A 21827-nucleotide genomic window follows, 5' to 3' on the forward strand; every position below is an offset into this window, starting at 1 on the left:
GGGCAACTTTCGGACAGATTTTAGTCTTCAATGGACATCAGGTACTTGAAAAATTGAAAGCTAACTTAGATCAGATTACCAGGACTCAGTTACTCCAACCGCATCAAAAACTGACTGTAATAAATCAGTTTATTGGCCCTACACTGATATACCCCGTCCAGACTGTTTCGGTTGAGAAATTTCCCAAATCAAGTCTGTTAAAAGCCGACAACATGATCAGAAGCGCACTTAAAGAAATTCTACATCTTCTGAGTGACACACCAACAAGTATGATCTATTCGAGCCACAAATATAAAGGGTTAGCACTAATGCGCGCTACTTGGGAAGCGTACCTTCAACAGCTGAACATCAGTCTTAAGCTAGAAGCTGTGAATGATTCGCACGTAAATGCTGTTCAAAATTTCACAGCAATAAAAACTCGCTGCCTATCTGAACTTCAACTCAATGAAGAGACATCAATGAAATCTGTTAGACAACTGCGCAGTATAATTAGAACACGGGAATTTGAAGCTTGGTGTGCATATCCACAAAAAGGAAGAGGTGTTGAGTTATTTGCTCAAGTTCCTGCTGCTAATTCTTGGGTTACCAGAAGAGATGGTTTAACTTGTTCGGAATGGAGGGAGATGTTGAAGATGACCGCGATGGTTGCACCAGTACATACTCTGCCGGGACGTTCTACCAGCACAGGCCACTGCAGACACTGCAGTGAGTATGAAACCTTACCACATGTGCTGGGGAGTTGCCCTCAAGGAGAACTGCTTAGGATCAAACACCATAACATCATTAGAAATCTCATTGCTAATGCTCTTCGTCTCAAAAATATAGAAGTGTACGAAGAAGTCCACTGCCTCGCCGAAGGAGGCAGCACTCGCAGGATTGATATTATAGCGATTGACAGACGGATGAACGAAGCAGAAATTATTGATCCTACGGTACGCTTTGAATCTTCAGCCTCTCAGCCGACTGACGTAGACAATGAGAAAAAGGATATCTATAATCCAACCATCCCTTTCTTTCTTGAGTCGTATAACCTTAAAAAAATTATGGTGACTGGACTTTTCTTTGGCGTGAGGGGAACAATTCCCAAATCTTTCGTCACATGGCAAAAAAATATAAACTAGTGAGAAGCCTACAAAATGAGATAGTTGTCTCACACATCAAATACTCTGTTTTGATTCTTCGTCACCATTTATATGGAGTTTATGCCATTTAACATGGTTAATTGTAACCTAACATTTTTTTAAACATTAATCTTTTTATCTTCCCTCAAAATTGTTATTGTGTATTATTCTGTGTCTTATGGCAAATTTAGGGTGTCCTGGATCAGACTAAATAAATAAATAAAATAAAATAAATGGAGGTTGAATTACCTTCATCTTCTGACATGTAATCCTGATCACTTTCTGCCCTTTGTAAAGACTGAGAGTCATGTTCACTGTCTTGTACATGTCCCTCCACAGAAGATGTTTCTCCACCAATAGTTTCATTGCCTGATGTTTCAAAACAAGCCTGAATTTTTTGATCTGTCAATCTGTCAATATCCAACTGTAAAACATGTTCTATTACTCAAGGCAGACAGGCACGTATGGGGTTAAAAGCTTCCCACACACAGTAAAAATGTCAACAAATGACTACTACTGTGGAACTAATTGTTGAAGGGAAATGAATTAAAGAAAAACAGGTTCTGGATGAATCTTATTTGGGGTAGGTGAGTGCCTAAGCTTGTAAAAAGTGAACTTGCTCAGCAGTATCTTGGTCTTTCATTTTATCAGCAAAAATATATCCCATGCACACCCCCGAGGGTTAATGTACTACTAATAGTAATTCATCTCAGCAATCATACACACACTCAGCACATTCATGAACAGACAAATGGATGGTGATGACTAATAATGTTCTAGTAAGCTGCAGCTAACAGGAAGTAAGTTAGGTAGGGCACCATCACACTGCACCAGTTATTAGATCATTCTGCAACATTGTGTTAGTGCAGTATTTTGTTTCATCATTTCTTTTAACAGTCTTAACATACCACTATCCTACTTCCTAGCTTTCCCTGTTATGGGTTAACATATCCAACTGTGAAACATGTTCTATTATCTCATAAATTTGCACTTACCTCTTGAGATATAACTTCATCTGTGCTGTAGATTGGAGCAGTAAGAAGTAATAATATGGCTAGGATGAGATGGAGCATTGTATATCTGAAGAGAAAGTACAACTTTTAATTAAACAAACATGGAAATGGTATTAAGAAGTATTCTTATTAATTAAATACTGGTACAGAGTTTCTAAAAAAGACAAAGAACTGAGCACAGCCAATCAAAAATATTGGAAAGGGTCCAATGAAGTTTACCATCACTCTTTGTTAATTGTCAACATCACAGATATAATGGATGACACTAATGAGGAAATCAATAATTTCCTTAAGTTATGTGCTTCGCCGAGACACAACTATTTTGATTGTCACAATATATTACTCCATCATGTCATATTGTCATGGGTTAGCAGGGTCATGAAAACTAAAACTGTTGATTAATTTGTTAAATTATTCATTATTATTATTATTATCATCATCATAATCATCATCATCATCATCATTCCGCCTTATATAACTCCAGCCAGATTGGGGCATGTATGATAGCTCTCCATCTTTCTTATGTAGTTCTGTTCCATTCCAGGTTCCTTCTTCTTGGTCAAGTCCATCCATCTTGTTCTCTTACCCTCAAAGCCTCCATCATCAGTTTTGGTATCTGTATAGATTCAGGAGGTCAAATGGACTGTATTGTTATTGACTCAAAGGCTTTTGGTAGGGTAGATCATGGGAAACTGCTGACGAAGATAGGGCCATTGGACTAGATAGCAGAGTAGTGGCTTAATTTCTAGAAAATAGAACTCTGAGAGAGAAGGTGAAGCATTATCTGATACTGTAATGATTAACAGGGGATTCCTGCAAGGCAGTATTATTGGACCTTCATGTTTTCTTATGTATATAAATGATATGAATAAAGAATTCAAATTACCATTAAGATTTTTTGCAGACAATGTCATACTTTCTTTTGACAAGTTGCTTTACATCTCACCAACACAGATAGGTCTTATGGTGACGATGGGACAGGGAAAGGACAGGAGTGTGAAGGAAGTAGCCATGGCCTTAATTAAAGTACAGCCCCAGCATTTGTCTGGTGTGAAAATGGGAAACCACAGAAAACCATCTTCAGGGCTGTCAACAGTGGGGTTCAAACCCACTATCTCCCGAATGCAAGCTTAAAGCTGTACGCCCTCCACCGCACAGTCAACTCGCTTGGTCTAATGTTATACTGTACAGAGTAGTAAATAAGTTACAGGATTGTGACTGCAAAAGGACCTCGGCAGTGTTGTGAAGGACAGCAAACAATGGTATGATGGTAAACAGTAGAGATGGGCAAAAAATAACAGAATAGTTATTTTGGAATTTTCGGGATTAGTCTAGGTCCTATTCTGATATAACAGCGTTCTGCATCACCTACAGTCCAGCGGGATTTGTCTAGCAACGCTGTGGGAAGTCCGAATCGGTTTTGGTCACAGCCTAAGTGTTTGACAACCTCCCAAGCACCGCTGGTTGGCTGATTGTTCTGACTCTAGAAGAACGTGAGTGCTAGTTCTCTACACTGGTTTCGATGTTCTTTGAAACTACAGTAGTCATTGGGTGCAATGAACAGCAGTAGACACTCAGGAACCAGGGAAGGGAATCCACAAAATGTGAATATAAAAGAGGCATGCATTTTAATCAGCCGTTAGAGACAGTGAATTCATGATAAGTGTCCATGACATGGTACAGATTATTAATCTTCGTTCCTGTTAATTCTCACTGCGTTTAACCACTGCACTGTCAACCACCATACAACTATTATTTTTACCATAGTTTACGGCTGTTTGTGTAGTGCTATCTACAGCAATTTGTAAATTAGAGGTATTAGAATACATATCCTAACAAGTATTTTAAATCAGTTAGTAGTGAAGTATTTTAAATGTATAAATACCATTAGATGAGTAAATGTAATTTTGTGAAAGGCTTATATCACTGAATGCAGATTTCTTGGTTGACAGATTCAGCTTCACCTAACAAGTCTCTAAGTCATTACCGTACATCATCAGTTTTGAATTCCTGTGGTACTACTCTCATTGCTCCTGGTACCCTCTGGATAAACACAGGTAACAGTTTACTTTGTTTAGGTTAAACTATCCTAAAGTGCATCCAATTAAATATAGCGTGAAACTCATAGTGAGGAAACAATTTTTGAATTAGCATACATGAGCATGTGGTTTGTTGATATTTTCTCATTCCCCCACCTCCTAAACCCTGAACTATTATTTCAGAGCAGTTATTTTGAACATAGTAATTTCCAGGCCAGTAACAAATATTCATTTAAGTTCTTTGAAATAATTTAAGAAAAGTCTAAGTAAGCAACCGATAGAGAGTCTGTTACTTGGGTGGCAGCCATAAATGCAGATGAGGATTGATTGATTGATTGATTGATTGATTGATTGATTGATTGATTGATTGATTGATTGATTGATTGATTGATTGATTGATTGATTGATTGATTGATTGACATGCATAGTTTAAAGAGATCTGATAGAATTTAGGATTTTCTTGTAGAATGAAACATGTCATTCTGCTTATAATTCTCCTTTTTTCTAGGTATGCTATAGTGTGTTATATTTTGGGTTTCAACAGACTGAAAAACTTACAAGTTATATTAGTTTAGACTTAGTTAATCTATAACAGTTAAGTTTTCAGTCTGCAGGATTAATAACAGTAGAAAATAGCTGAAATTAAAACATTTAATAACAGATTATACCTGAAAAGGTTTCATTAATTAAAATTGGAATTAAATATCTTGTTCTTAAAAGTACATTGATCATCAGATTCTACCAGGTCACACTCTTAATTTTTATTTTTTTAAATGTTATAATTTTCTTACATACATAATTCATTATAGACCATTATGCCTTTCAGAGTTTACTCTGAAAGTCTCTTTGAATTTACTAAATGCTGCCAAAATCCTCTATTTGTAACTAGTTCTGTGGCCTCGTTTAGTTCTATAGCTCTTATCATTAGAAACTGAGTCTAACCATCATCATCTTGGTCTCCTACTTCTATTACCCTCCATAACAGAGTCCATTATCCTTCTTGGTTACCTATCCTCCTCCATTCACCTCACATGATCCCACCACCAAAGTTGGTTTATGCGTACAGCTGCATCCATCGAGTTCATTCCTAACATAGCCTTTATCTCCTAATTCTGAGTACCCTCCTGCCATTGTTCACACCTATTAGTACCGGCAATCACCCTCACTATTTTCATGTCTGTTACTTCTAACTTGTGAATAAGGTATCCTGAGTCCACCCAGCTTTCACACCCGTTAAGCAAAGTAGGTCTGAAAACAGACTGATGTAAAGATAGTTTCATCTGGAAGCTGACTTCCTTCTTACAGAATACTGTTGATCGCAATTGTGAGCTCACTGCATTAGCTTTACTGCACATTCAATCTCGCGTACTATATTACCATCCTGAGAGAACACATATCCTAAATACATGAAACTAACTACCTGTTCCAGATTTGTATCCCTAATCTGACATTCAGTTCTCTTGGATTTCTTACTTACTGATATCAATTTAGTCTTGGAAAGGATAATTTTTATACTATACTCATTGCATCTATCTTCATGTTCCAAGATATTAGACTGCAGGCTTTCAGCACAATCTGCCATTAAAATCGTCAGCATAGGCCAGACTGCTTGCCACATAAAAGAATTGAAAGTGTGATTTGATAGAATCTGATTGTGTTCTATCGAAAACAAAACAGGTCATTCTAAAATAAATTATTCTTTTTTTCACAATATCTGTTATTAAATATTTTAATTTTCAGGTATTTTCTACTTTTGTTAATCCTGCATTAGTTTCAACAGGCTGAAAATCTTCACAGTTATAGCTGAAGACATTGTTATGCTGACCAAGTGACATTCAAATATCTGCAGGTTGAGTGGTAGTTGTTTCAGTAAGACAAGGCCCTAAAATTAGCTGCATGTGCTCCAGGGTTCTCTTTCTAATCTTTTTTCTTTTAAGTTCCTAAATATGGATATCTATTAGGAAGTTACGATAAAATGACACAGAATCGCATTGATTTTACTACTGGTTAGCAACAAATAAATTACTTGATTGGACCTCATTCACCTGTCTGGGAACAACTGTCCTTAGTAATTGACTCCCAGGACAGGAAAACATAATGTCTTGTAATAATAATAATAATAATAATAATAATAATAATAATAATAATAATAATAATAATAATAATTTTATATTCCACTAGCTACTTTATTTTACAGGTACTGGAGGCCCTGAAATGAGGAAGAAATGATAACAGCAGCAGGACCTGCTGGTCTACAATGGCTGCATAGGATATTTTGATGTATTTGAAAAGAAAAGTCACTACCAAATGACTGGAGTAAAGGAGCAATCTATATACACTGACTGACAGAGCAAATGCAACACCAAGAAGGAGTGGTCAGAACTTTATGCCAATTGCAGGGTAGACTGACGTCACTGAGGTATGCTCATGATGTGAAATGCGCCGCTGTGCTGCACACGTAGCGAACGATAAATGGGACACGGCGTTGGCGAATGGCCCACTTCGTACTGTGATTTCTCAGCCGACAGTCATTGTATAACGTGTTGTCGTGTGCCACAGGACACGTGTATAGCTAAGAATGCCAGGCCGCCGTCAACGGAGGCATTTCCAGCAGACAGACGACTTTACGAGGGGTATGGTGATCGGGCTGAGAAGGGCAGGTTGGTCGCTTCGTCAAATCGCAGCCGATACCCATAGGGATGTGTCCACGGTGCAGCGCCTGTGGCGAAGATGGTTGGCGCAGGGACATGTGGCACGTGCGAGGGGTCCAGGCGCAGCCCGAGTGACGTCAGCACGCGAGGATCGGCGCATCCGCCGCCAAGCGGTGGCAGCCCCGCACGTCACGTCAACCGCCATTCTTCAGCATGTGCAAGACACCCTGGCTGTTCCAATATCGACCAGAACAATTTCCCCTCGATTGGTTGAAGGAGGCCTGCACTCCCGGCGTCCGCTCAGAAGACTACCATTGACTCCACAGCATAGACGTGCACGCCTGGCATGGTGCCGGGCTAGAGCGACTTGGATGAGGGAATGGCGGAACGTCGTGTTCTCCGATGAGTCACGCTTCTGTTCTGTCAGTGATAGTCACCGCAGACGAGTGTGGCGTCGGCGTGGAGAAAGGTCAAATCCGGCAGTAACTGTGGAGCGCCCTACCGCTAGACAACGCGGCATCATGGTTTGGGGCGCTATTGAGTATGATTCCACGTCACCTCTAGTGCGTATTCAAGGCACGTTAAATGCCCACCGCTACGTGCAGCATGTGCTGCGGCCGGTGGCACTCCCGTACCTTCAGGGGCTGCCCAATGCTCTGTTTCAGCAGGATAATGCCCGCCCACACACTGCTCGCATCTCCCAACAGGCTCTACGAGGTGTACAGATGCTTCCGTGGCCAGCGTACTCTCCGGATCTCTCACCAATCGAACACGTGTGGGATCTCATTGGACGCCGTTTGCAAACTCTGCCCCAGCCTTGTACGGACGACCAACTGTGGCAAATGGTTGACAGAGAATGGAGAACCATCCCTCAGGACACCATCCACACTCTTATTGACTCTGTACCTCGACGTGTTTCTGCGTGCATCGCCGCTCGCGGTGGTCCTACATCCTACTGAGTCGATGCCGTGCGCATTGTGTAACCTGCATATCGGTTTGAAATAGACATCAATTATTCGTCCGTGCCATCTCTGTTTTTTCCCCAACTTTCATCCCTTTCGAACCACTCCTTCTTGGTGTTACATTTGCTCTGTCAGTCAGTGTATATAAAATAAGAGTTTTGTCTGTACATTGCTCAGAATTTGAAAAGAATGGTATTTCTGTATCGATCATGTCCACAGTAACAAGAAAATGCATTTTTTGCTTTTCCGTAATTTCTGTCTGTCTGTCTGTCTGTCTGTCTGTCTGTCTGTCTGTCTGTCTGTCTGTCTGTCTGTCTGTCTGTACACGCATCACGAGAAAACGGCTGAAGAGAATTTTATGAAAATCGGAATGTAAAGTCGGGTGATGAACCGCTACAATCTAGGCTATAAATTATTTTAATCACGCTGAGTGAAATGGTAGTTTAGGGGAAGGCCTGAAATTTAATTCTCAAATATTTATGTTATTAGTGGTCATGTCTTAATGACAATCACTAGACAAAGATGGAAAATAAGTCGCTACAATATAGGCTATACACGCTGAGAAAAATGGTAGTTTAGGGGAAAGCCTAAAATTTAATTGTCAAATATTTATTTTATTAGTGGTCGTATCTTCACGAAAATTGGTATGCAAAGTTGGGGAATAGGATGCTATAATCTAGGCTATCAATAATGTTATTCGCACTGAGTGAAATGGTAGTTTAGGGGAAGGCCTGAAATGTAATCTATCTATATATATAAAATAGCTTGTCCTGACTGACTGACTGACTGACTGACTGACTGACTGATTCATCATCGCCGAGCCAAAACTACTGGACATAATGAAATGAAATTTTGGGAATACATTCATATTAAGATGTAGGTGCTCGCTAAGAGAGGATTTTTGGATATTCCGTTGCTAACGGGGTGAAAAGGGGGGGTAAAATTTTAAAATGAGTGCACCTATATCTCAAAACTTTAAAAGTTTACAAATGTAAAAATTGGTATTTAGAATCTTCTTTGAAAATAAGGAATCACGTATTTTTTTGTTTTCAGAAAATCCCAATAGGACGGGTGAAAAAGGGTGAAAAAGGGATTGAATGCCTTTAATCAGGATACCGGTACTTATATCTCAGAAACTGAAGATATTACAGACCTGAAAATTGGTACTTTTGATCTCTTTTAAAAATAAAGACACACGTATTTTTTTGTTTTTGGAAAATCCAATTAATGGGATGGGGAAAAGGGGGGTGAATTTTTAAAATGAGTGTATATATATCTCAAAACTTATAAAGTTTACAGTTGTAAAAAGTGGTATTTAGAATCTTATTTAAAAATAAAGAAACAAGTATTTCTTTGTTTTCGGAAAATCCCAATAGGAGGGGTGGAAAGGGGTGAAAAAGGGTTGAACGCACTTAATGAGGATACTTATATCTCAGAAACTGAAGATATTACAGACATGAAAATTGGTGTTTTTGATCTACTTTTAAAATAAAGAAACACGCATTTTTTTGTTTTTGGAAAATCCAATTAATTGGGGGGTGAAAAGGGGGTAAATATTTAAAATGAGTGTATATATATCTCCAAACTTTGAAAGTTTACAGATGTAAAATTTGGTATTTAGAATCATCATTAAAAACAAAGAAACCCGTATTTTTTTTTGTTTTCAGAAAATCCCAATAGGACGGGTGAAAAGGGTGAAAAAAGGGTTTGAATGCCTTTAATCAAGATACTGGTACTTATATCTCAGAAACTGTAGAAATTAGTCCTGAGAATTGGTAATTTTGATCTCTTTTAAAAATAAAGAAACATGTATTTTTTTGTTTTTGGAAAATCAAATTAATCGGAGGGTGAAAAGGGGGTTGAATTTTTAAAAAGAGTGCATCTATCTCAAAACTTTAAAAGTTTACACGTGTAAAAATTGGTATTTAGAATCTTCATTAAAAATAAAGAATATTGTCGTTTTCGGAAAATCCCAATAGGAGGGGTGAAAAGTGGGTTGAATGCCTTTAATGATGATACTTATATTTCAATAACTGAAGATATTACTAACCTGAAAATTGGTGTTTGGGATCTCCTTTAAGAATAAAGGAACATGTATTTTTTGTTTTCGGAAAATCCAATTAATGGGGGGGTAAAAAGGGGGTGAATTTTTAAAATGAGTGTATGTATATATCAAAACTTTTAAAGTTTATAGATGTAAAAATTGGTATTTAGAATCTCCTTTAAAAATAAAGAAACACGTAATTTTTTGTTTTTGGAAAATCCCAATAGGAAGGGTGGAAAAGGGTGAAAAAGTGGTTGAATGCCTTTAATGAGGCTACTTATATTTCAGAACCTGAAGATATTACAGACCTGAAAATTGGTATTTGGGATCTACTTTTAAAATAAAGAAACATGTATTTTTTCGTTTATGAAAAATCCAAATAATGGGGGGTGAAAAGGGGGTGAATTTTTAAATTGATTGTGTCTACATTTTAAAACTTTAAAAGTTTACAGATGTAAAAATTGGTATTTAGAATCTCCTTTAAAAATAAAGGAACATGTATTTTTTGTTTTCCGTAAATCCCAATAGGATGGGTGTAAAAGGGCGAATATTGGGTTGAATGCCTTTAATGAGGATACATATATCTCAGAAACTGAAGATTTTACAGAACTGAACATTTGTATATGGAATCTCCTTTAAAAATAAAGAAACACAGTTTTTGGAAAATTCAATTAATGGCGGTTAAACAGGAGTGACATTTTGGGGTGAATGTTTTGAAAGACTATATCTACAGAATATCTGAGAAACGTAAAATATTACAGACGTAAAAAGTGGGTATTTGGAATCTCCTGTAAATGTAAAGTAACATAGGTGATTTGTTTTTGGATACTCCTCTTAAGGGGAAGTAAAAAGGGGTGAAATTTTAAAATGAGAATTTCTAGAGTATATCTCAAAAACTTAACATGTTACAGAAGTGAAAAATGGTACTTTTTATCTCTATTAAGAATAAAGAAACGTGTATTTTTAGTTTTTGGAAATACCACTTGGGTGGAAGGGGGGGGGTAAAAGTGACTGAAAATGGTGTTGAATTATTTTAATTAGGCTATTGATACCTCAAAAATGAAGATGTTACAGACGTGAAATTTGTATTTGGAATCTGCTTTAAAAGTAATGAAACACATATTCTCGGAAAATCCAAAGAAGGGGGGGGGGGGGGTGAAAGAATTGAAAAATTAATAGACTTAATTGTATGAGAATACATACATCTAATAAAAACTAAAGTTGTTACAGATGTGAAAAATGGTATTTGGATTTCCTTTAAAAACAATGAAAAACGCGTTTTTGGGGGGAACATATTGGGTGTGGCGGGAGTGAAAAGGAGTTGAATTCCTTTCATGAGGACACTTAAATCAAAAACTGAAGAAGTTACAGTCGTGATAATTGGTATTTAGAAGATCCTTTACTATTAAAGAAACAAGTACTTTTTGCCGGAATATTCACTAGGGGGGGGGGGGGGGGCAGTTTGAAAGGAAGTGAAAAAAAGTTAATTATTTTTGTGGGGATACTTATCTCAAAACGGAAGGTAATAGACGTCAACATTGGTGTTTGGAACCTCCTTTAAACATAAAGAAACACTCCCACTTTAAAATTTTTTTGGGGGTGTAAATAAACTTGGGGTGTAAAAGGAGGTGAGACCAGTTGATTTTACTGTTCACAACGTACTTAGAAGGAGCCTCCGTTGCTCAGGCGGCAGTGCGCCGGCCTCTCACAGCTGGGTTCCGTGGTTCAAATCCCGGTCACTTCATGTGACATTCGTGCTGGACAAAACGGAGGCGGGACAGGTTCTTCTCCGGATACTCCGGTTTTCCCTGTCATCATTCATTCCAGCAACACTGTCCAATATTTCATTTCATTTGTCATTCATCGATCATTGCCCCAGAGGTGTGCTTCGGAAGCCGGCACAATTCCTATTGTCGCCGCTAGATGGGGCTTTATTCATTCCATTCCTGACCCTGTCGAATGACTGGAAACAGGCTGTAGATTTTCGATGTACTTATTCTGATCATAAACCGATCATTTTTTATCTTTCCTGGGTTCGTTTTCAACAGCCATCTTTTCCTTCGGAAAACTTTCTTAGATTACAGTAGGTTCTCCTGACATATAAATAAAAATTTAAACACATTTGAAATAAACAATAGGATTGAGATTGCCCGTCAAATTGTTTTCCTCTGTAATAAGGCCAATAATGCACGGAAGTATGTCATTCGTATTGCCAGAAATCCCGCACACTTGCCTACGCGCCACAATGGTGCTGGTCAATTGTCAAGAATGACAATGGCAGCAGATGTAATTTACCGCCAAGTAGTGGTCTTACATCTTGCTGTGGGGTCCAGAACATCTATAATAATAATAATAATAATAATAATAATAATAATAATAATAATAATAATAATAATAATAATAATAATAATGTTCTGGACCGTCGTCAAATGTGCGGACCGCGCTGGAAACGGGAACCGTGACGGGTAATGACTAAGAATGCAGTCTGGCCGCGGGTTCAGTACCGCCAAGGCACCCAAGACGACACCACGCCGGATCTCCTGAAGGATTTGATCCATATTAAAAATGCTTATAGGGAAAGATGGCAAAGATTTAGGGACCCAACTGACCGGGCGGAATACTTGGAACTAGCCCGGGAAGTACGAAATCGATTGCTGGAAAGAAAGATTGAAAAATGGGATGATACTTGCCGTAATGTATTAGAAAACGAGTCAGATCGAGAAATTTGGCGGATTCTCGCAGAAAACGAGTCAGATCGCGAATTTCGGCGGATTATATATCTAAAACAATAAACATTCAATTATAAATTTCAGTATAATACCGTAGCGAAGCACGGGTATCTTGCTAGTCTATCTATATATATAAAATAGCTTGTCCTGACTGACTGACTGACTGACTGACTGATTCATCATCGCCGAGCCAAAACTACTGGACATAAAGAAATGAAATTTTGAGGATATATTCATATTAAGATGTCGGTGCTCGCTAAGAGAGGGTTTTTGGATATTCCGTCGCTAAGGGGGTGAAAAAGGGGGTGAAATTTTAAAACGAGTGTATCTATATCTCAAAACTTTAAAAGTTTACAGATGTAAAAATTGGTATCTAGAATCTTCTTTAAAAATAACAAAACACGTATTTTTTGGTTTTCAGAAAATCCCAATAGGAGGGATGAAAAAGGGTGAAAAATTGGTTGAATGCCTTTAAATGAGAATTCCGGTTCTTTTATCTCAGAAACTGAAGATATTACAGACCTGAAAATTGGTACTTTTGATCTCTTTTAAAAATAAAGAAACACGTATTTTTTTGTTTTTGGAAAAAACAATTAATGGGAGGGTGAAAAGGGGGGTGAAATTTTAAAATGAGTGCATCTATATCTCAAAACTTTTAAAGTTTACAGATGTAAAAATTGGTATTTAGAATCTTCAATAAAAATTAAGAAACACGTATTTTTTTGTTTTCGGAAAATCCCAATAGGAGGGGTGAAAAGGGGTGAAAAAGAGGTTGAACGACTTTAATGAGGATACTTATATATCAGAAATTGAAGATATTACAGACCTGAAAATTGGTGTTTGGGATCTCCTTTAAAAATAAAGAAACACGTATTTTTTGTTATTGGAAAATCCAATTAATGGGGGGTTAAAAGGGGGTGAATTTTTAAAATGAGTGTATCTATATCTCAAAACTTTTAAAGTTTATAGATGTAAAAATTGGTATTTAGAATCTCCTTTAAAAATAAAGAAACACGTACTTTTTTGTTTTCGGATAATCCCAATAGGAAGGGTAGAAAAGGGTGAAAAAGTGGTTGAATGCCTTTGATGAGGCTACTTATATTTCAGAACCTGAAGATATTACAGACCTGAAAATTGGTGTTTGGGATCTCCTTTCAGAATAAAGAAACACGTATTTTTTGTTTGTGGAAAATCCAATTAATGGGGGGGGGGGGTTGAAAAGGGGTGAATTTTTAAAATGTGTGTATCTATATCTCAAAACGTTTAAAGATTATAGATGTAAAAATTGGTATTTAGAATCTCCTTTAAAAATAAAGCAACATGCATTTTTTTGTTTTCAGAAAATCCCAATAGGAAGGGTGGAAAAGGGTGAAAAATGGGTTGAATGCTTTTAATGAGGTTACTTATATTCAGAACCTGAAGATATTACAGACCAGAAAATTGGTATTTGGGATCTACTTTAAAAATAAAGAAACAGATATTTTTTCGTTTTTGGAAAATCATTTGGATTGGGGGGTGAAAAGGGGGGTGAATTTTTAAAATGAGTGTGTCTACATCTTAAAACTTTAAAAGTGTACAGATGAAAAAAATTGGTATTTAGAATCTCCTTTAAAATAAAGGAACACGTATTTCTTTTGTTTTCCGTAAATCCCAATAGGAGGGGTGTAAAAGTGTGAATAATGGGTTGAATGCCTTTAATGAGGATACATATATCTCAGAAACTGAAGATATTACAGAACTGAAAATTTTTATATGGGATCTCCTTTAAAAATAAAGAAACACGTATTTTTTTTTTTGGAAAATCCAATTAATGGCGGTTAAACAGGAGTGACAAATTGGGGTGAATTTTTTGAAAGACTATATCTACAGAATATCTGAGAAACGTAAAATGTTACAGACGTAAAAAGTGTATATTTGGAATCTCCTGTAAATGTAAAGAAACATAGGTGATTTGGTTTTGGAAACTCCATTCAAGGGGAACTAAAAAGGGGTGAAATTTTAAAATGAGAATTTCTAATTTCAAAAAACTCAACACGTTACAGAAGTAAAAAATGGTATTTTTAATCTCTATTAGAAATAAAGAAACGTGTATTTTTAGTTTTCAGAAATAACACTTGGGGTAGAGAAGGGTGTGTGTGTGTGTGTGTGTAAAAGTGACTGAAAATGGTGTTGAATTCTTTTAATTAGGGTATTGATATCTCTAAAATGAAGATGTTACAGACGTGAAATTTGATATTTGGAATCTGCCTTAAATGTAAAGAAACACGTATTCTCGGAAAATCCAATGAAGGGGGGGGGGGGTGAAAGAATTGAAAAATTAATTGACTTAATTGTATGAGAATACATACATCTAATAAAAACTAAAGTTGTTACAGACGTGACCATTGGTATTTGGATCTCCTTTAAATACAAAGAAAAACGCGTTTTGGGGAAACCCATCTTGGGGGGCGGGAGTGAAAAGGAGTTGAATTCCTTTCACGAGGACACATAAATCAAAAACTGAAGAAGTTAGAGTCGTGTTAATTGGTATTTAGAATATCCTTTACTATTAAAGGAACAAGTATTTTTTGCCGGAGGAGTGTGAAAGGAAGTGAAAGAAAGTGAATTATTTTTATGGGGATACTTATATATCAAAACTGAAGGTAATAGACGTAAACATTGGTGTTTGGAATCTCCTTTAAACATAAAGAAACACGCCTTCCTTTAATATTTTTTTTGGGTGGGTGTTAATAAACTTAACGGCGGTGGGGTGTAGGAGGTGAGACCAATTGATTTTACTGTTCATAATGTACTTATAAGGAGCCTCCGTTGCTCAGGCGGCAGTGCGCCGGCCTCTCACAGCTGGGCTCCGTGGTTCAAATCCCGGTCACTTCATGTGACATTCGTGCTGGACAAAACGGTGGCGAGACAGGTTTTTCTCCGTTTACTCCGATTTTTCCTGTCATCATTCATTCCAGCAACACTGTCCAATATTTCATTTCATTTGTCATTCATCGATCATTGCCCCAGAGGAGTGCTTCGGCTGCCGGCAAAATTCCTATTGTCGCCCCTAGATGGGGCTTTATTATTCCATTCCTGACCCTGTCGAATGACTGGAAACAGGCTGTAGATTTTCGATGTTCTTATTCTGATCATAAATCGATCATTTTTAATCTTTCCTGGGTTCGTTTTCAACAGCCATCTTTTCCTTCGGAGAACGTTCTTAGATTACAGTAGATTATCCTGATATAAATAAAAATTTAAACAAATTTGAAATAAACGATAGGAATGAGATTGACCGTGCAATTGTTCACCTCTATAATAAGGTCAATAATGCACGGAAGTCAGTCATTCGTATCGTCAGAAATCCCGCGCACTTGCCTACCCGCGACAATGGTGCTGGTCACATTGTCAACAATGTCAATGGCAGCAGATGTAATTTACCGCCAAGTAGCGGTCTTGCATCTTGCGGTGGGGTCCAGAACATCTAATAATAATAATAATAATAATAATAATAATAATAATAATAATAATAATAATAATAATAATAATGTTCTGGACCGTCGTCAAATGTGCGGACCGCGCTGGAAACGGGCCCTGGACGGTAATGACTAAGAATGCAGTCCGGCCGCGGGTTCAGTACCGCCAAGGCAACCAAGACGACACCACGCCGGATCTCCTGAAGGATTTGATCCATATTAAAAATGTTTATAGGAGAAGATGGCAAAGATATAGGGACCCAAGTGACCGGGTGGAATACCTGGACCTAGCCCGGGAAGTACGAAATCGATTGCTGGAAAGAAAGATTGAAAAATGGGAGGAAACTTGCCGTTATCTATTAGCAAACAAGTCAGATCGCGAATTTTGGCGGATTCTCGCAGAAAACGAGTCAGATCGCGAATGCCGGCGGATTATATATCTAAAACAATACGCATTAAATTATAAATTTCAGTGTAATACCGTAGCGAAGCACGGGTATCTTGCTAGTATATATATAAAATGAGAGTTTTGTCCGTACATTGCTCAGAATTTGAAAAGAATGGTATTTCTGTATCGGTCATGTCCATAGTAACAAGAAAATGTACTTTTTACTTTTCTGTAATGTCTGTCTGTCTGTCTGTCTGTCTGTCTGTCTGTCACCGAGCTCGATAGCTGCAGTCGCTTAAGAGCAGCCAGTATCCAGTATTCGGGAGATAGTAGGTTCGAACCCCACTGTCGGCAGCCCTGAAAATGGTTTTCCGTGGTTTCACACCAGGCAAATGCTGGGGCTGTACCTTAATTAAGGCCACTGCCGCTTCCTTCCCACTCCTAGCCCTTCCCTGTCCCATCATTGCCATGAGACCTATCTGTGTCGGTGCGACGTAATGCAACTAGCAAAAAATGTCTGTCTGTCTGTATGTATGTACACGCATCACGAGAAAGCGGCTGAGGAGAATTTAATGAAAATCGGTATGTAAAGTCAGGGGATGAGTTGCTACAATCTAGGCTATAAATCATTTTATTCACACCGAGTGAAATGGTAGTTTAGGGGAAGGCCTTAAATTTAATTATCAAATATTTATATTATTAGCCATCATATCGATAAATACTATATAACAATAGTTATATAGAATTAAATTTCCAATCAGTTATGTCTTATACATTTTTACCATACCGGCTCTGATAACACAGATATTAATGAATTTGTATTTTTGTTGCTAAGTCCATATCAACGCCGAGCCACGAGAAAATGGGTTAACAGAATTTAATGAAAACCGCTATATAGAGTCGGGAATAAGAAACTACAGTCTAGGCTATAAACAATTTTATTCGCCCGAGGTGAAATGTTAGTTTAGGGGAAGGCGCCTCAAATTTAATTTGTAAATACCGGTACCTATGTTATTGGTGCTATCAAAAAGTACTACATAACAAAAGTTATAGACAATACAATTTCCGATCATTAATGTTTCATTTAGTTTTACTGTACCGACTATGATAAGAGTGGTATTTTAGAAGGCCTACAATATCGAGAGCGCATAACACTGATCAACAATAACTTTACATTGACCATTGTTTGTTGTGATGTTCTTCGTTTCTTATGGTGCTGCTCAACTCCGATGGATGGGATTACTACTGCGTACCGAGTATAACAGCCTGACTGAACATTGGCGGGAAATAGCCGGGAAGTTGGAAAACTTTCTTCTTTAGCATGCCATTCCTCTGGTTCATACATTTTCTGATACTACAGGTACGTAACACACTGATTCATCATAGTATTCCAGCTATTCGATTCCTACTCTGACGCGCTGTTTTGAATGAGCTGTATGCATACTTGCGGCAGAGACTTACTTAGTAGTACTAGTAGTAGTAGTTGTAGTCGAAGTAGTATGACCTGGTCCAGAATTACAATTTAAGTCTATTTCAAATGATAGCACCACAATTCACTAAATAACTCAAAAGTCAACCCTGAAAAGAGCCGTTTCTTAAGAAAAGCTTCTTCCTCTTCACTTCTAGCTTGGAGGACAAATTGCCTCCAAATCAGATAGATTTTTCCATTGCCAGTGTAGTGAATTGAGATTTTCCGACTCATCGGGTACTCCTAGGAACAGATTAGTAAGAGGGCATCGTTTTTGCCCTGGGACTCTTCACTATTCGCCTTCCCGCCCCCCCACCCCCACCCCTACGCCGAAAAAAGACTAAGAGCGTTCACGGATCACAGATGTCTGCGGCTTAGTCATTCCAGCTCTGGAATTCCAGCATAGTACTGTTTGTTAAAAGTGAGAAAGTGTGTGGTCTTTCATTTGATGGAGTATTTCACATGAAAGTATTGCTTTTAATCACACCATTCCTACCGACATCATTGCAATGTATGTTCGTTTCAGTTGGGAAAACCACTAAGACAGTCTTTCTGAGGATGTAAAATGGCTGGTGGAGAGTGGAGTGCCTGCCATTATAATGAAAACTTCCCAACCTGGTTGTGACATGTGTAGGCAAGCAGGCCTACCATTACAATGAAAATTCCCTAACACAGTCTTCATATGACGTTTGGTGACTTTCCCGTCGCATTTCTAGGGTAATATTAAGAGCTATGCAATTTCATATGATCTTGCTCACAACGTGTACACTATCTAGCCTAGAATTCTGTATACAATGTAGAATACCATAGCGAAGCACGGGTACATCAGCTAGTAATACCTATATTTAAGAAGGGGGACAAGAAGATACGTGATCATTATCAAGGAATCACAATTTTATCTCACGTAGCTAAAATATTTGAAGGGGTACCTACTAGAAAAGGGAATGAAAAGAAAGGGGGGAAGGACAATTGTAAAGAGAGCAATTTTAAAATGGAAGATCAACACTAAACCCCATCTTCAGTATGAGGCACTTACTGGAAAAACAACCACCTCCATAGTGTAATGGTTAGTGTTACTAGCTGCCGTCCTCAGGGGCCCGGGTTCGATTCCTGGTACTGCCAGAAATTTAAGATTGGCAGGAGGGCTGGTAGGTGGTTGAAACTGTACATGCAACTCACCTCCATTGGGGATGTGCTTAAAACAAGCTGCACCACCTCGGGAGGAGGACACAAATTTCCTTTACTTTACTGGAAAAACATTGGGAATAGGGAAGTATGGAAAATAATGCAACAGAAAGGCTTTGGAAAACAAACAATAGAATATTTGCAAGCAATGTACAAAAATTGTTGCACACGTTTCCAGACACATGTAGGGTGAACAGAATGGTTTTGCAATGAAAATGACTACAACAAGAAAATGCACTGTCACCAATGTTATTCATAATGGTTATGGGCAAAACTGTAAAAGCAACAAGAGTAAAATATGGGGACAGGGAGCTGAAGATAAGGTGATGGTGGTGGTGGTGATTATTGTTTTAAGAGGAAGTACAACTAGGCAACCATCCTCTATTAACACTAATCAGAGAGAAAAACTGGAAGGGATCCAACACTTCAAAAAATGAAGGTATCAGCCAAAGGAAGATAAGGGTCATGAAGGGCCTGAAAATGAAAGACTCCCTAGACCTCGAGTGCTCTAATACCATGAGGGTCAGAAAAGAACAAGAGTTGACCAAGGGAGGTCGGATAGGATAGAAAAAAGTGAGGAGCCTGACACAAGTAAGTGGAAGCAATGCCAGGAGTCAGCTAAGGGCCCTGTGGTCACTAATCCACACTCCCAAGTTGAGAGTCCCTGGGGCCTCTTTTAGTCGCTTCTTATGATACCATGAGTGTAATTCTACAGCCCCCATCCACAGGGGGATGGAAACCCAGATAGAAGGATGGAGGGCAAGAGGGAGACCTAGACTAAGGTGGTTGGAAATGATCAAGAATAGACCTGGCTTGGAACTCTGGTGGTCAGATAGAGAAAGATAGAAAGGTGCCATGAACATCCCAACCCGGCAAGAGCTGGAGAAGGGAAATTGATGATAATGATGATGATTGGAGGCACTGAGGTGCTGGAATTTTATCCTACAGGAGTTCTTTTACATGGCAGTAAATTTTCCACCTCAGAACTGACGTATTTAACCACCTTCAAATATCACTGGACAGAGCATGAATCAAACCTACCAGCTTGAGCTCAGAAAACCAGCGCTCTACCATCTCAGCATCTTCATACAGACCATGAAGGCCCTTGGAGGAGCAGTAGATAAGTAAATTTGTGCCCTCTTCCCAAGGTGGTGCAGCTCTTTTCAGGCACAGCCCACTGTAGCTGAGCTGCATGTACCTTTTCAACCATTTACCAGATCTCCTGCCAATCTTAAATTTCTGGCAGTACCAGAAATCAAACCCAGCCCTCCAAAGATGGCAGTTATTAGTTCTAACCATTACACTACAGAAATGGATGGATACTTATAACTACAGCTCTGGGAGGGATATAGTGGTTAGCTCTATGCCTAGTCACCTTTGCTCCCAGGAATTATTCTGGTACTCATCTGTGGTTAGTCCATATGCCTCTAAAAATGGAAATCTTGTTTTTAAATTTTCAACTTCCTGATGGGGAATTGAACCCATGCCCTTCTGGGTGAACCAAGCACATATTTACTGGCTTGGCAGCCACCTCTTAATGAATGGATACTGCCATAATATCCAATCTTCAATGATTGCCATCCTCAGATGCTCACTATATTTCTTCATACACTTCCTAGTCAGCTTAAAGGAGGGATGTAGAAATGGAAGAATTTACACGGTGGTGATGAGTGTTATGAAGAAACTCCCCCTTTGGGCAAAATCCTATGATGTGACCGAGTGTCTCAGCTGCTTTTCAACTGGGTTGTCCTTTAGCATTTAAATTTAATTTTGAATTGATTTATTTTCACTGACTAAGTAATGCATAAGGTTGCAGGATGGAATCTTAGTACAGTCAACTGACAACTTTACTGGCAAGTTAAACAACCCCTTTTTAAAACAAAACATAGTTGAAGGGATGTTAAACGCATGTCGATAGAATTTGGAGTCATTTAATTCCTGACACCCAGTGTATTTTTAAGATATTGTACTCATAGATCACCTGTACAATATATCTTTTAACTTAAAATTCACCCATCTATTTTTGAAATTGTTGCCCTAAATTTAAACATTATATGGAGGAATTTAGTATGATGATAAAATTTGCTTACTTCCTTATATTAATGATACTAGCACATTTAGAAGCAGTTTTGAAGTTCTGCTTCTCTTGAAGAGCAACATCTTAAACAAAACTGAGTTGAAACTATTATGCAACATCAGTATTTTTTCCAATTTCCAGAGATGAAGTAATCATCTTTTGTTTAGCAGATTTTAACTACTGATCCAAATTTTGAGTCTTTCTCTCAAGTTCTGATATTCTAATATATACTTTATAGAGAATGAAGTAGCTGAATGTTCACGCATTTGAGTACCGGTAACTAATCAATTACAGCAACCCACAATAATTAGTCAAAGTTAAAATTACATCATGCATTTCATATTATTGCTTCAGTAACCTATACTCACTGTGATTTGTCCAGTTCAAGTACCTCCTCACTGTGCGAATTGTCTCTACCTGATTTCATCTGGTGTTTGTGTGAAGGAAGAAACTTAACCTCTCAGCATGATGTCATTTAACAGGAAGACATTATTAACATGAACTGCCACTCCCACTCTTTTCCATTAAAGTAATTACTGACATACCAGAGAGTGACAGACATATGGAAAGGTGAGCTGCTAAGTCTCCTTTATACAATGGTTATTATTCTGAAGTAGGCCAATTACTCAAACAAATAATAAATAATTCAGGCTGGTGATGAAGAAGGGAATGTAATTTTTCAAAACAAAGAG

General features: G+C 38.0%; 1 protein-coding gene across 2 annotated transcripts in view; it reads right to left on the minus strand.

The window, feature by feature from the left end:
- Nucleotides 1-21558, minus strand: part of LOC136859755 (aminopeptidase N) — a 206097-nt gene extending 184539 nt beyond the window's left edge. For both annotated transcript variants that reach the window (XM_068225771.1, XM_068225770.1), the window contains exons 1-2: nucleotides 21504-21558; nucleotides 2117-2201 (exon numbers count right to left, since the gene is read on the minus strand). In XM_068225771.1, coding sequence (XP_068081872.1) covers nucleotides 2117-2136 — 20 coding nt within the window. In that variant the 5' untranslated portion in view covers nucleotides 2137-2201; nucleotides 21504-21558. The remainder of the gene's footprint in view (nucleotides 1-2116; nucleotides 2202-21503) is intronic.
- Between the last annotated feature and the right edge of the window lie 269 nt (nucleotides 21559-21827).

The sequence above is a fragment of the Anabrus simplex genome, chromosome 1 (assembly GCF_040414725.1).
Source record: "Anabrus simplex isolate iqAnaSimp1 chromosome 1, ASM4041472v1, whole genome shotgun sequence".
Lineage (NCBI taxonomy): Eukaryota > Metazoa > Arthropoda > Insecta > Orthoptera > Tettigoniidae > Anabrus > Anabrus simplex.